General features: G+C 42.8%; 1 protein-coding gene and 1 long non-coding RNA gene across 4 annotated transcripts; both read right to left on the minus strand.

Annotated features, from left to right (window-relative positions):
• Window positions 1-368: 368 nt before the first annotated feature.
• On the minus strand, window positions 369-4133 carry LOC136501153 (uncharacterized). Of its 3 annotated transcripts, none has more exons than XR_010770185.1 (6): window positions 3728-4133; window positions 3032-3082; window positions 2339-2501; window positions 2154-2231; window positions 930-2053; window positions 369-752 (listed from the first exon to the last, which is right to left on the minus strand). It is a non-coding gene; the product is annotated as an uncharacterized lncRNA (long non-coding RNA). The 3 variants fall into 3 exon arrangements; XR_010770184.1 differs by having other exon boundaries at window positions 370-752; window positions 2339-2572; window positions 3027-3082; XR_010770183.1 differs by having other exon boundaries at window positions 373-752; window positions 2339-2572.
• Window positions 4134-4924: 791 nt separating this feature from the next.
• On the minus strand, window positions 4925-10257 carry LOC136500554 (O-fucosyltransferase 6-like). Its single transcript, XM_066495928.1, has 10 exons — window positions 9937-10257; window positions 9775-9837; window positions 9237-9327; window positions 8962-9038; window positions 7839-7927; window positions 7546-7729; window positions 6939-7120; window positions 6209-6311; window positions 5790-6118; window positions 4925-5706 (listed from the first exon to the last, which is right to left on the minus strand). Exons 1-10 carry the CDS (start codon window positions 10114-10116, stop codon window positions 5265-5267), a joined length of 1740 nt encoding a protein of 579 aa, XP_066352025.1. The 5' UTR covers window positions 10117-10257; the 3' UTR covers window positions 4925-5264.
• Window positions 10258-13089: the final 2832 nt, after the last annotated feature.

The following is a 13089-nucleotide window of genomic DNA, read 5'->3' on the forward strand; positions in this document are numbered from 1 at the left end:
AAGACAAACCACATATGTACAGATTTTGTATTGATTAAGTGAAATTCTTTGCTTTGTACAGGATCATCAATGCACAATGCTTCATTTGAATTTAGATTGATTCAATTAGTTTATATTATGACATCCACCGTTCGTCAATCTGATGACTTCTCATAATGCAATTTCATAACAAGCTAACAATGTGATGATGCTTAACAGGAAGTACCCTGTGTGCCTCCGGCCAGCAAGAGGGGGTTGAACGTGGAGAATATGGTTGCTTCACGTCATATTGGTCGCTGTGTGTTGCATTGTAACTTTTCAGCTCATATTGCTTATCCCTAATTTTCCTCATACCTATATGGGTCTACCAATATAGAGATAAACATAGTTGTAGTCCAGTGAAGTATAGACAAGGAGGACAATTGGACAAATATAGTTGTAGTTTGGCAATGACCAGACGAGGAGGTCAATATTGTTTACATTGTAATAGACAACTTGATTTCATGATTATTCTTTGACAGTTTCCCAACGGGGTTATGCTGGTTCATTGGTCTTCTCTTTTTGCCAGTTTCTCAACGGGCATTACTGTTTGCTAGGTATGTAGCCAACAACCAAGCATTCAACGGGAGAAGCATTTTCACGGGCCTGAGGCAACGCCATTTGGCTACACAATTGTTGTTTGCTAGGTAGGTAGCCAACAGCCAGAGCATTCAACGGGAGAAGCATTTATTACTAGTCCATTACGCGTGCCCTCACGCGCGCCGACAAATCACCTGGTTAAAGCGTAGGTAAAAAATATGTTTAATCTTTGCATGCAGTGCATACATATCAAAGAATGGATGCAGCATAAATTTGTTTGTGCTGATCATCAGGTAATTGAAATAGCTGAGGAACTTGTAGTTGCAATTGTTAATTATGCACCTTCCTTAATACGAAAACAGATAATGTACCTCTCTTTAACTGTGTGATGGTACTTGATCAGCATCTGTATTTCACCAATAAATGTCGAAGATAGCCAATGACAGGCAACACCATTATTGAACCACCACCATTTAGACCACCAGAAGGCATGCACAGGCGAGATGGAATAGGAACTAGACTGGAACAATTTTTTAGCTAAGATGAAGCTCAGGAAGCATCTAGAAGTTGTCATGCTGCATAAACCTCATAGGATATAGCAGGTGATTAGATCGTAAAAGTTAGGCGGCCATGTAGTCCCGATAATTTCTAGAAGTTGCAGTGATCGATATATAATAAATTTCAGGTAAAATGTAAATTAAGCATGTATGCATGAAGTAGGCAAGATCTTTTGTAGCCTGTTGAATATGACTTTGTGCCTATTCTTTCTTCAATCAATTTGCAGATAAAAAAACTTTATGACCATTTAGATGTTGTCAAGCTGCACAAACTCTTGATAACCAACAGTAGGTGGTGAAAGCATCAGAATGGATGCATCTGTTGTACCAGCTCGTACAACGTCTACTGATTGACATGTGATTTTCAGAGAGCATCTGAATTTACAGGTAAAATGAAGGCGTACTTCCTCCATTTCTGTTTTACAACATGTGATGTAAGGCAGGTATCATATGCAAGCTTGAACAGCGCGTCTGCGCCATATCTATTTTACACATCCTAAAAATACCTATAGATTTGTGAAATGGATTACAAACTAAGGAGGAACAACTGCTGTACATACGGGTCTTTATTCTAAAAATAGAACGCGCGAATAAACAAAAAAGAGGACAGGAAGCAGATGGCAACAATATGCATAGCACAGTCGTAGCTCGTTAGATTAAGCAAGAAAGAGGGCATTACAAAATTGGATAGGTCAAGAGGTCCCACAAATGTTGACTGAAAATTAACACATGGCATCGATCCTCACTATACAGCCTGCAGTAATGTGCAAACGCTAAACAAAAGCTACATTTAAACAGGCCGGCCAAACAACCTGCAGGCTCATTTGACGCACGGAAAAGGATAGAGAGTTACACATGGAGCAGACGTACACCTGAATTTTATGGAAGACGTGATCATGCCGTGGCACCGCACCACAGCGGTGCTATTTTGCACCAGCCTATACAATTCAAGACGAATGCAAAGAACGATATTGGTTACAAAAGTTTATATGTGCATATATACTTTGGTAAAAAAAACGAGACCTCAAACTACTCAACCTGCATGTGCAAATAGGTTTCAGATTCATTCATGAGCCAAAAGATCAGAGTGAGGCAGTCCTCTGTGGGTTCTTGGACCTACACACAATAGGAGCAAGTGGGGTTGTCAATCAATCACTTATCCTAGCCGGAAAAGGGAGTAAAATTGGGGAATCAAATGTCGGTCACATGGATGGTTACCATACCTGAGGCTGGCTGAGCTAGAAAGGGCGAGGGCAAGAGGGAAAGGAGGTGGCAGCATAGGTGGCCATCGACGCCGTTCAGGGGAGGAGATGTGATGACGGGGCTGATGTAGGTCCACGGCACCGCCATTCGAGGGACCATCTGGGCGTCCTCCACCCCTGAGACCTGAGAGCATTGACAAAATTCATGGCAACACATATGACTATTTCTTCTTTTACTGGCAGCTGCTCCAGCACCTGCATATTTACCGACAACGTATGGAACCTGTATTAATTTCAGAAGTACTGTAATTTTTAGGAATACAACTAACCTAATGTGCTCACGCTATCTCAAACAAATGTGCCCTATACTATCTACAATATCTGATAAAATAACTTTAATTTGGATCATTCATTTCAAAGTGAAGTGCACGAAGAATTCCAAATCCCATGCTCTCTGGCAATGTAATGTAAGTAGTGACATTAAGAACATGCGAGGAACCTAACCAAATAAAAAAAATTGCAAACCATCCCTGCTATCATGAATAAATAACAGCACAACACAAACATGTAGGAAGTCACTAAGATAATGTAACAACACCTATGACAGCAATGCTCTCGGAACCAAGTAGTTAATCTTGTGCTTGAAGAGTGAATATAAAGAGAAAAGTATAATGGGGGATATAGAGGAGGAATATGAATTGGATGTTACATTGCCTGCTAAATGAGAACTGAAGCACTCAATTATACTTTTCCCAGTCGCATATGCTGGCCATAAAAACAAACGGAAGTATTAGGCCAAGTAAAATACAGTTAGAAAACAATGGGAATCATGGCTCAATATGATACATCATGTGCAACTAAATAAAATTCATTGTAAAATAGAAGAGAGGAGGTAAGGAAAATAAGAAAAGACATGCTAATCATAGTTGCAGTGGCCATGCTGGTTATTTATTTTGAGAAGCATTCATACCCTTGCAAAGTGGTGGCATAGTAAGAACTCATCCACATTTAAGCATTAGCTTACTAAGCCAAATATCTCATATTTACGTGGATCCCCATAAAGGCAAGGGCACCTGTATCAATTTACATAGCACGGCAAAAACATATATCCTCTAAAAAAAAGAAAATATGAGAAATCTAAGAACAATCCAATCTATGTATATAATAGAGAGGGCACTGAGTAATTTCACAGGTCTACATAGAACCTAAATTGAGCTGGTAACACATCCAAATGCTAAACTATTAGTAGTAATCAAACACGATGCGTGCACGAACAGTAAAGAGGAAGAACACATAGTGTCAGCCGCCGCCGGTATAATCTAGCTGATGACCACAGGGATAGATACGTGGGAGTACAGCATGGAATAAAGCCTGAATCAAAACGAAGGATGAGAAGCGTGGGGAAATTACCAGGGGCCGGCAATGAGGAACACGAGGCAGGGGCGATGCTGGATCGGAGAGCCTTCGAAGACGGACCAGCAGACCAAAACGCAGGTCCTGGCCCCCGGCGCGTGGAGCTGGCAAAGGATCCCACCTGAGGCACGAACTCAGGAAGGCCACAGGTGAGGGGACCCTGAGCACGGCGCCCGCGATACCTAGGGTTTCGGCGGATTGTGCGCTCGGGTCCTGCACGGGGACAGCGAGGCACCGGCCGCTGCGCGTGCCGCGCGCGGGTGGCGCCTCGAGCCGCCGGTGATGCCGCGAGGCGAGGAGGGAAGCAGAGAGGGAGGAAGGGGCAGCGGCGGTCGTCGCGACGCGAAGGAGAGAGCGATGGGGAGAGAGAGGAGGGGGCGACGAGAAGATTCAGGAAACAGAAGCGGAAGCTGAGTACTCCACGGGTCCTGCACGGGGAGTATATAATTGCTTTTGTGGATTCGGTGGAGAAGCCGGAGAATCCGACAAGAAACAATGAAAAAGCCGGATAAGGTAAGGAGAAGTACAAGGAGCCGCTTCAGATGAAATCTGATTCAAGAGATCTGGATTGCAGGACCCAAGATCGAACGGATGAGGAAATTCGAGGCGACATGGACACCACGAGAGGCGGCTAAACCAACCTGCTTTGATGTATAGAAAATAGAATAGAATAGAATAGAAATAGAAATGCTGGTTCACGGGCCTGAGGCAACGCCATTTGGCTACACAATTGTTCCTGAAGAGCATGTATAACCGTATTTTCTTCACTAGACTATTCACAACTGATACTTAGAAGATGGATAAGATGTTCAGTATCATATCATATTTTTTAGGCGTTGATCAACTCCAACAGACTAGGTAAATGTATTCGTGAAGCTATTTATAGCTATTGTGCTCTAAAAAAGTATTCCAACAACTTGTCTATATTGTTTTCTATTTTTCCAATTCTCGCTGGCTATATTTCCCTAGCGAGTCCTGCTAGCTATCTGTGTTTTCCAATTTAGCTAGGCTGTTGTAAAACTCTACATTTTAGATAGACTTTCTATTTTACATAATGGCTAAATCTCATAATTTAGCATCTAATTTTACTAAATCTCTTAGAGTTGCTCTTAAAGAATAGCTACTAAAATATAAAACTCAAATGGTCCTTAAGACCAATGCTTAATGTGTGTTAACAAGATGACTAAGTCTATCTAGGCAATTAACTTATATATCAATTATTAATGGTATAACAACATTCTCTCCTTAATTGTCCGTGTGTAAGCACCTTACATTCTACATGCCCTAAGATGCTTACACAAAAAGGGCATCAAAGAGTTGCTACACAAAAGCAAAACCCATGATACAAGCTATAACAATGCACAAATGTTACAAAGGGGCTACTGAGTAAGGAGGCTGCGAGCTAAGCTAGAGTAGATCGGATGTATACGTACATTTACATCGCAAAAAATATGTACAATTTAGAGGGGATGGGCAAAATTCGTCAATCACTCAGCCAAAAATTGGTTTGTGCAAACATCTTTGATGCCGGATACTAGTCTGAAAGAATCTGTTCTAGCTCAGGATCCTCTGGTCCGACCAACACATTGTCGTCCATTTCAACATCAACGGTCTCTCTCTCTGCAGGGGCATCTTCGTCATCATCAGGTTCGCCCACCTCTTCATCAGTATGATTAGGAACAGCTGGCTCGCCAATGCCTTTGCCTCGATCAGCACCACTATTCAATACTTGATCATCTTGAGATTTGGCCCTGGCTACTGCTTTGCCATCAGTCCTTTCACAGATGCAGGTAGAGGGGTTCTCATGAAACTCCCCCCTCCCTGGCCTCAGTTCTTTGGGCTCCCCCATAAATCCTTTCTGAACCATGTGTACTTTTGAGGAGAATGCATCCCATGACATGTTTCCTCTGTTCAAAAATAAGGGATAGAGCCTTTTGGCATTTAGTCGGATCGTTCTCTTGTGCCCAAAGTATCTCCTGCAGAGGGCACGAAATATGGTCAGGGCAAGTAATAAACCACCAATGACATAGTTATACAAAAAGAGCACAGCAACGGATACCTTCGTCCAGCCAAAATTTTAGCCATGTTGCCGTTGTTGTTAGCCACAAAAGCATCACTTTCATCACAGACAATGAAATCAAGTGCAGCCATGCGAGAGGAATGTTTAGAGAATGGAGCCAGCTCCTCTTTGCTAGATATTGTTTCTTTTGTGTGGAGATTGGGGAAGAGAGCTTTAAGAGGTGCCAGAGTCCTTGCACCTCCATATATCTCTCCAGAAGCTACATAGATGTGGACATCCTTTCTGTAGCCCAGGGCTCTCAACATCAGACCCACCTCTTCAGGAGTTAGAGGGCATCTACCTTGCCTTCTTCCCTTCTCTGGGTTAAGCTGAAATACAGAACAGCGGATGTTGCATTAGGAAATTCGATCATGGTTTTCCAAGGTACCTGCCATATGATAGCACAGTAGCATACATACATGCAAGCCTTTCCACCTCTTCCTTATAGCACCAAGTTCTCTCCTCTCTTTCTCTCCACCACCATAATAGCACCCCGAAAAGGCAAGCATATCAGGTTCGAATCTGACATTGCAAAAGGAATAATGTTTAGGGAAGGGACAAGAAAAAGATCAATATCATTACGAGCTGTAAAGGAAACTTACATGAACTGGGAAAATGTATTTGTAAGATTTAGATTTAGTCATAAAAAATATAAAATCCTGCAACTTCAGACTATAAGATCACGTGATCACACATGCTCTTCTACCATACTGGTCCTATTGGCCAAATAATGCTAGGTATCTATGAATCAAAGGTTATCATTGCATTAACATTTATTGTGTCCACACAATACCATTCTACAGAATACACGTCTTCCTTGATAAGACAAACTGCCAAGGCAGAAGTTGAGGACCCTCCTTAAGTTGTCCCTCTAACTTCATGATATGTGCTACCCTACCACAATCCGAATCAAGAGGCCGAGGCCACATTGACACTAGAGGGAGACCAACATCCAGCACACCCTAGCTCAGGTGATGAAAGCGCTCCCAATGTTCTAGCTTCTAATCTCTAAATGGTTTCAAGTCTAATCTGCTTATACAAAGAAATTAAGAAACTATGTTATTTGCATTATGCCCATCCTCTCAATTATTAGTATAAAAAGGAAATGATATATGTGATCTGAAACATGAGAATTTTATATGAGTGCACCTCAAATGAAGAGCAATAAAATACTTGCTCCTCTCCCTCATTCTTTGTATTAGTTTTTCACCCATCTCTTGAATTGGAGCAGTAAATCTCAATGCATGATAGTTGACTCTACATCTCAACTTTTGCAAGTCAGTTTGTAACCTGTTTGCTAATCTATAATCAAACTTCGTCAATCGGATAACCTGCATCAAGTGAAAGAACTGATATCTTAATACTCAAAATAAGAAAGTAAAAGGGCGTACCCAGTGCAGAGAGCTCCCGCTCTGTGCGGGGTCTGGGGAAGGGTGTCAGTGGCAAGCCTTACCCTCGCCTGTGCAATGCGAGGAGACCGCGACTCGAACCTGGGGCCTTCCGGTCACAGGCGGTAAGACTCTACCGCTTGCACCAGGCTCGCCCTTCTCAAAATAAGAAAGTAAAAGAATCTAAAATAGTCACAGAAAAAGCCTCATATATTTGTGGAGCTTAATGAGTAAATATCTCATATATATAGCTCGAGGAATATATACACAAGTGGATGAAATTGGTTAAGTCACAAGATAACAGCATATATAAAACTTATGTATCTTGGTAACAAATTAACAAACACAGCTACAATACAATGACTTACATGTTTCTTAAGGAGTGCAGGCAACACACGGTTCAAGTAACACCGCTCAGTACATTTTCGGGGAACACGCATCCTGTGAGGAGCCCAAAGTTTACCTCCTATATGTGGAAGCTCTTTCACAATCTTTACATCCTTTGATAGAGATGAGATGAACCAGTTGGTGTCAAAAATATCCGAAAAATTGCTGCAGCAAAAGTTATATTAAGTACAACCCAAATGCACTGAAGTCATCTTAGAAACACAAGAAGCCTTAGAAGATTCTGGCATAGAAATGCTTTGCACTCCAAACTAACCTTGAATCTTTCCAGAAGGATGTTTGGTCTAGTTTGGGAACAACAAGTGTGGCATTTAAAATACGTGCAGCAACAACAGCATCAATTATCTGAAAGAGCACTGCACATGTTAATTAGGTCTATAAAGATAACAACAAGCATGGAACCAAAAGGCATATAAGTATTACAAGTTATCACTAAAGCATAAAAAATCACTCCTGGAGACTCTTATTAGAACTTAGTAGTACAGGCAGGCCTCAAATTTCAAGTCTTCAACATGTTCCCGGGCACTAGTCAGGACTCAGGAGGATTGACACTATATACTTTTAAGCAACAGTATGGATATTATAAGTATCAGCTGATGATTTCTAATGTTTATATATATACATTGAGGTTCTAAACTTCCTTTGATTTCAAATATAAGTCCATTTGGACTGGGGCACAAGAATTAAGGTGAATTACAATGACTATATTGCCCATCAATCATTGCTAGAGTTTAGATGGGTGGTAAGTGTATTGCACTGATTAGTGTTCACCTGAGGAGGGGTAGACATGGAAGAATGAAGCAAATAGATGCATTGAAGTTATCATTGACTTACATTTGGTGCAGTTAGGGCAAGGCTAGATGAAGTTATATTTGGGATCGGAAGGAGTATGTTTTAAGTTAAGGACTACATAATCCATAAAAGGATGATCCAAGTTTACACAGTTAATTCTGTTTATGGATATGGGCCATTACATATTCATATTGATTGTATGTATCATGCTTTGCCTGGAAAAAAAACATCCTTCCAAATTATATAAATAAAGGAAAGTTGGCAGACCATAGGATACAGAACATTAGCTTCTTTGTGCATTAGATGAATCTAGTATTAGTTTAGCCACTTGACAATATATTTGTTGCATTACTTCAGAGTCTGGATACTCAGCACAGGGAAACATCGGAAAAGAATCATAGCATTTGGTGCAGATTTTAGTACAAATTCAAGAGCTTTATGGTTTACTATAATTAGAAAACAATGAGACCGTAAAACAGTGCATAAACATGTATAACAAGGTTGTAACACATGCTTTGTCCTACACCCCTACCCATCCATGTGCAAAATTATTTATGGGAAAAAAAAACAATGTAGCACACGCTTACCCCTGTTCTCTGTTGATTCAGGCCTCCACTTGTAACAATCATCAAATAGCGGTCTGGTTGGGTAGTAATGTTTGAATCTACACAATTTTGAAACAATAACTACTTCAGGTAAAATGAATTAAGAGATCAGTCAAAACTATTTCCAGAATTTCAAAACCATTAGTTACAACTAAACACCTAGCATTGGTGGCCTTGTAGAACTGTGGAACAAACAAAATGTCCAATGCAGCTTCACCAAATTTCGACCAACAGTGGATTTCAAAAAGTTTGCCTACCAAGGAACTTGCTGCTTGAGTTGCTGCACCCATAAAATTTGCTAGCAAGCTTTGAACCCCAAAGGTCATCCCTGACGGTCGAACCATTCGTCTACATTTTAAAGAATGTTGTAATGAACTCGTCAATTATAAAAGTAAAACTCAAACTTCACATGCCTTAGGGAAAATGAAACCAAATTATGATGTAGGAGCTCTGAAGATAAAGGCGTGCATTTCAAAATAATTTTATGGCAACATAAATAAAATCCAGCTAAGCTCAAACATCTACTAGAGCAAGTAAATTTCACTCGTGTAGAATAAAATAACACCAAAATAATAATCCAATAGCTTGCCACAATCTAATTTGCTGAAAAATGGAACATGAAGTGGAACCCAATTCATTTACCTACTAATTACAGCAAACATCACCCAAACTAATCAACAAGTCACACGAGCAGGAGGTATTTCAGAGAATTGAACTCACAACTCTACTAATAAACAGGATAAAAACTAGTGATGATCTGCTGCGCTCAGTCTAACCGGAGAAGCGCATAATTACCGGAGCACGAGAAATCTCGCGGCGCTCGGACTCCTCCATGCCACCGCCGCCGGAGCTGTTCAGCTGCGCGAGCAAGAGCACACACGCATAAAGCAAGACAAGTTAGATCGGAAATGTGGAGAAAAAAGCAAATGCGGCTAGGTCACTAGTGCGATGCAATACCAGGGCATGGGGCGAGCGGCGGCGGCGGGAGGAGGCGACCACGGGGTGGTCGGCGAGCGGAGGCGGGGAGACGTAGAGCAGCGCGACGGCGGCGAGGAGGAAGAGCAGGAGGGCCGCCGCCGGCAGTGCGGCGCGGAGCGGGCACCGGTAGTTGCCGCCGCGCCGCCGCGACTGGACCATGTCCCGCGGCCAGAGGGCGTGCCTCAGGGGAGCTGCGAGGGGGCGCCGCTGCGACGGCGCTGGCGAGGTGGTCCTGGAAGCGGCGGTGGCGGCATGGGCCGCCCGCCTCTGGATCAGTAGTTGTTTGAACTCCGGAGGAAAGGGACGGTGGTACTACACTACTACAGCACACAGCACAGTACGGCGAGTGTGTTGTCGTTAAATACGGGTTCTCTGCTCGCCCCTTTTCCCCTTAGCAATGCAGACAAAAAAAAAAAAGCATTTTGTTGAGAATAAAACAAGAGCCCTATTCATGACCAAATTATATGCTTTAACTTTTATCAGATATGGGGCACATTTTACTGTCTCTTTTAAAAATTAATTATGGTTTATTAGAATTATTTTGCTATCACTATAATATATCCTAATTAATTTTACTGTTTGGTTAAAATGGTTCTCCTATTTAAAAAAATTCTGAAAGAGGAGCTAGAAAGTGTCTCAAAGATCTGAAATATATTAAGAAAAATAGGACACTTAGACGCACAAACGACCAACAAAAATAATAAATACAAAGAGGTCATTTGAGGTCGATTCCTTCCTCCAAAAATCTGCTGCTCGCCAAAGATTGAAAAACACATTATAGAGGTAGTAGATGTAGATTTCTCCTGCAATTGATGCGGTTTGCTGTTGGTAACAAGATGTGTTCAAACGAAAATTTTGTTTAGGTTAGTTGGAAACATCAAACAATGAACTGATATATTTTACGATTTTTTTCTGCTCAATTGTAAGGAAGTATTTAGTTCAAAATAATGATATACGTGATGATTCGGATATATGTTTTATAATTGTGGAAAATTGTGTTCATCATTGCTTTAGATGGCTTGGATCCTTCGATATATTCATTGGAGATTTGGAGGAGACACCAACGCATGTGGAACCCACCCTACCCTAAAGTGTGACCCGAGAGAATAAAATGTACTATACAAGGGATGCTATAGGTTTAATTAGTTGGTTACATTCTGTATTATACATTATGTACCACAACTCAAACAATTGTAAACATAAACAACGTCTTGGTGTTTGGTTATCCTACATAGGTACGCCGCGCTTGATAAAATTGTATTTGGTTGTTTGCATCCCCTTTTGTTAAATATAGTCACCTTCATGTTCTAGTTGAGATCTTATTTTTCTAGTAGAGGTATGTGGGGGTGACAACTTTTATGTGCCTACATTGTCTAATACAATCAAATCTGACTTACAAGCTAATGCAGCAGACCCTATATATGTACAACCTGGACAACTATAGAAGAATCTTAGGTTATGGTTCACTTATTAATTCAAAGAACTTGGATTGCGTAGCTGTTACACGGGTGTTGGAAATGAAGCTCACTTTTTTTCCCTAAATTGAGGAATGCACATATGTGATGAACTATTTGAGCCATTCAAAACAAACAAAGATGGCCAACTCCTCCAGCAGGGGCGCCATCCACGTCGCCCAAAATAGCCTCGTCCGTCCGATCAGCTACGAACGGCGGGGGGCTCCCGGATGGCCAGATGGGCCGCGTCGCCCCAAAACCATTACCTTTCCAATAAATTGGCCCCTCCCTTCTCAGCAGAAAAAAACCAAAAAAACAATCCGCTCGTCTCTCCTCCCCACCCCGTCGCTCCTCCCGGCACCCGACGCGGCGGTACCTGCGGCGGCGGTGCCGCCCACGGCCGCCCTTCCCCTCTCTCCTTCCCTCTCCTCCAGCGTTGCGGCGTGCTGGACGGGTCAGACTTCGGCCTCGTCATCGCGCGGTGGCTGCGGCGTCGGCGCCCTCCACGCGAAACCCTAGCTGCCTCTTCACGGCCGCTGCCGGCTGCGGCGTACCTCTTCTTCCTCTCTTCCTCTCCCTCTCCCTCTCTCTCCTGGGGTGCCAGCGCTACAGCAGGCCCCGACCGCGCCAGCTTATCTGCGTCGCGCGCGTCCATGGGCCCTAGCGGCGGGCGAGGCGAGACCGGCCGGCCATGGCGTCACGCCCTACCCATGCCGGCGTCGAGCCTCCCCAGCTTCGTTGCCGCCGTCGGCCGGGCCTCGCTGCTGGGAGCAGCCGGTGCGCTCTCCTTTGCGCACCCTCTCTCTTCTCCCGATGCGGCTTCCTATGGTGGGCGCCCCAGGTGCTGGTCGGCCTTGGCGGTGCCGCGGTTAGCACGCAGCACACTCAGGTGTTCCCGTTTCCTCTTATTCTCTAATTTTGCTTTTGTCTCCATGATTTCTCACCATATTGCCATGAATACATTCTCTAGGGTTTGGCCTATGCCTACTGCTGTGATGTTTGTCTGCTTACAGTATATCAAACCTGCTATCTGTCCTTGGAATTTGTTTTCGCTTATATATACATCTATTTTTACCCTGATGCTCGGTGCACGTGATGGAAAGATTTTTTTTTGCTGTATGGCCTGTGATGAAAATGAACTCTTCTTTAACCTTACAGATGCGAAGCCCTCCCTGGGATTTGAGATATTTTGTTTCGTTTATGTTGAAGCTACTGTTTTTAGCCTGGTGCTCTATGCACGTGATGGAAATATTTTTTCCCCGTATGGCCTGTGATGAAAATGAACTCGGCGGCCAGCCCATCCACGTCTCCTAGAATTCTTTCATTGGACCGCTTCAGCGACATGTCACCACCTGCTTTCCTGATTGGTACACCTTGCCCATCAAGATCCTGTGAGAGACTTGCCATTTTCCATTTACTTTCGTGCCTTCATACTCCAGGATCATGGTTAAATGATGATTCATAGATTTGTTAGGCCGCTACAGTTTGCCAAGGTTTCCTTCATCATATTATCTGCGGCCTTTGCCTTGCACCCTGTTTTTCGTCTTTGTGGTTGTGCCTGTGCCCATGATCATGGTTAAATGATGGTTCATATATTTCTGAGGCCTCTAAAATTTGTAAAGGTTTCCTTCATGATATTATCTGGGGCCATTGCCTTGCACCCTGTTTTTTCGCCTTT

Source organism: Miscanthus floridulus, chromosome 13 (assembly GCF_019320115.1).
Source record: "Miscanthus floridulus cultivar M001 chromosome 13, ASM1932011v1, whole genome shotgun sequence".
Taxonomy (NCBI): Eukaryota; Viridiplantae; Streptophyta; class Magnoliopsida; order Poales; family Poaceae; genus Miscanthus; species Miscanthus floridulus.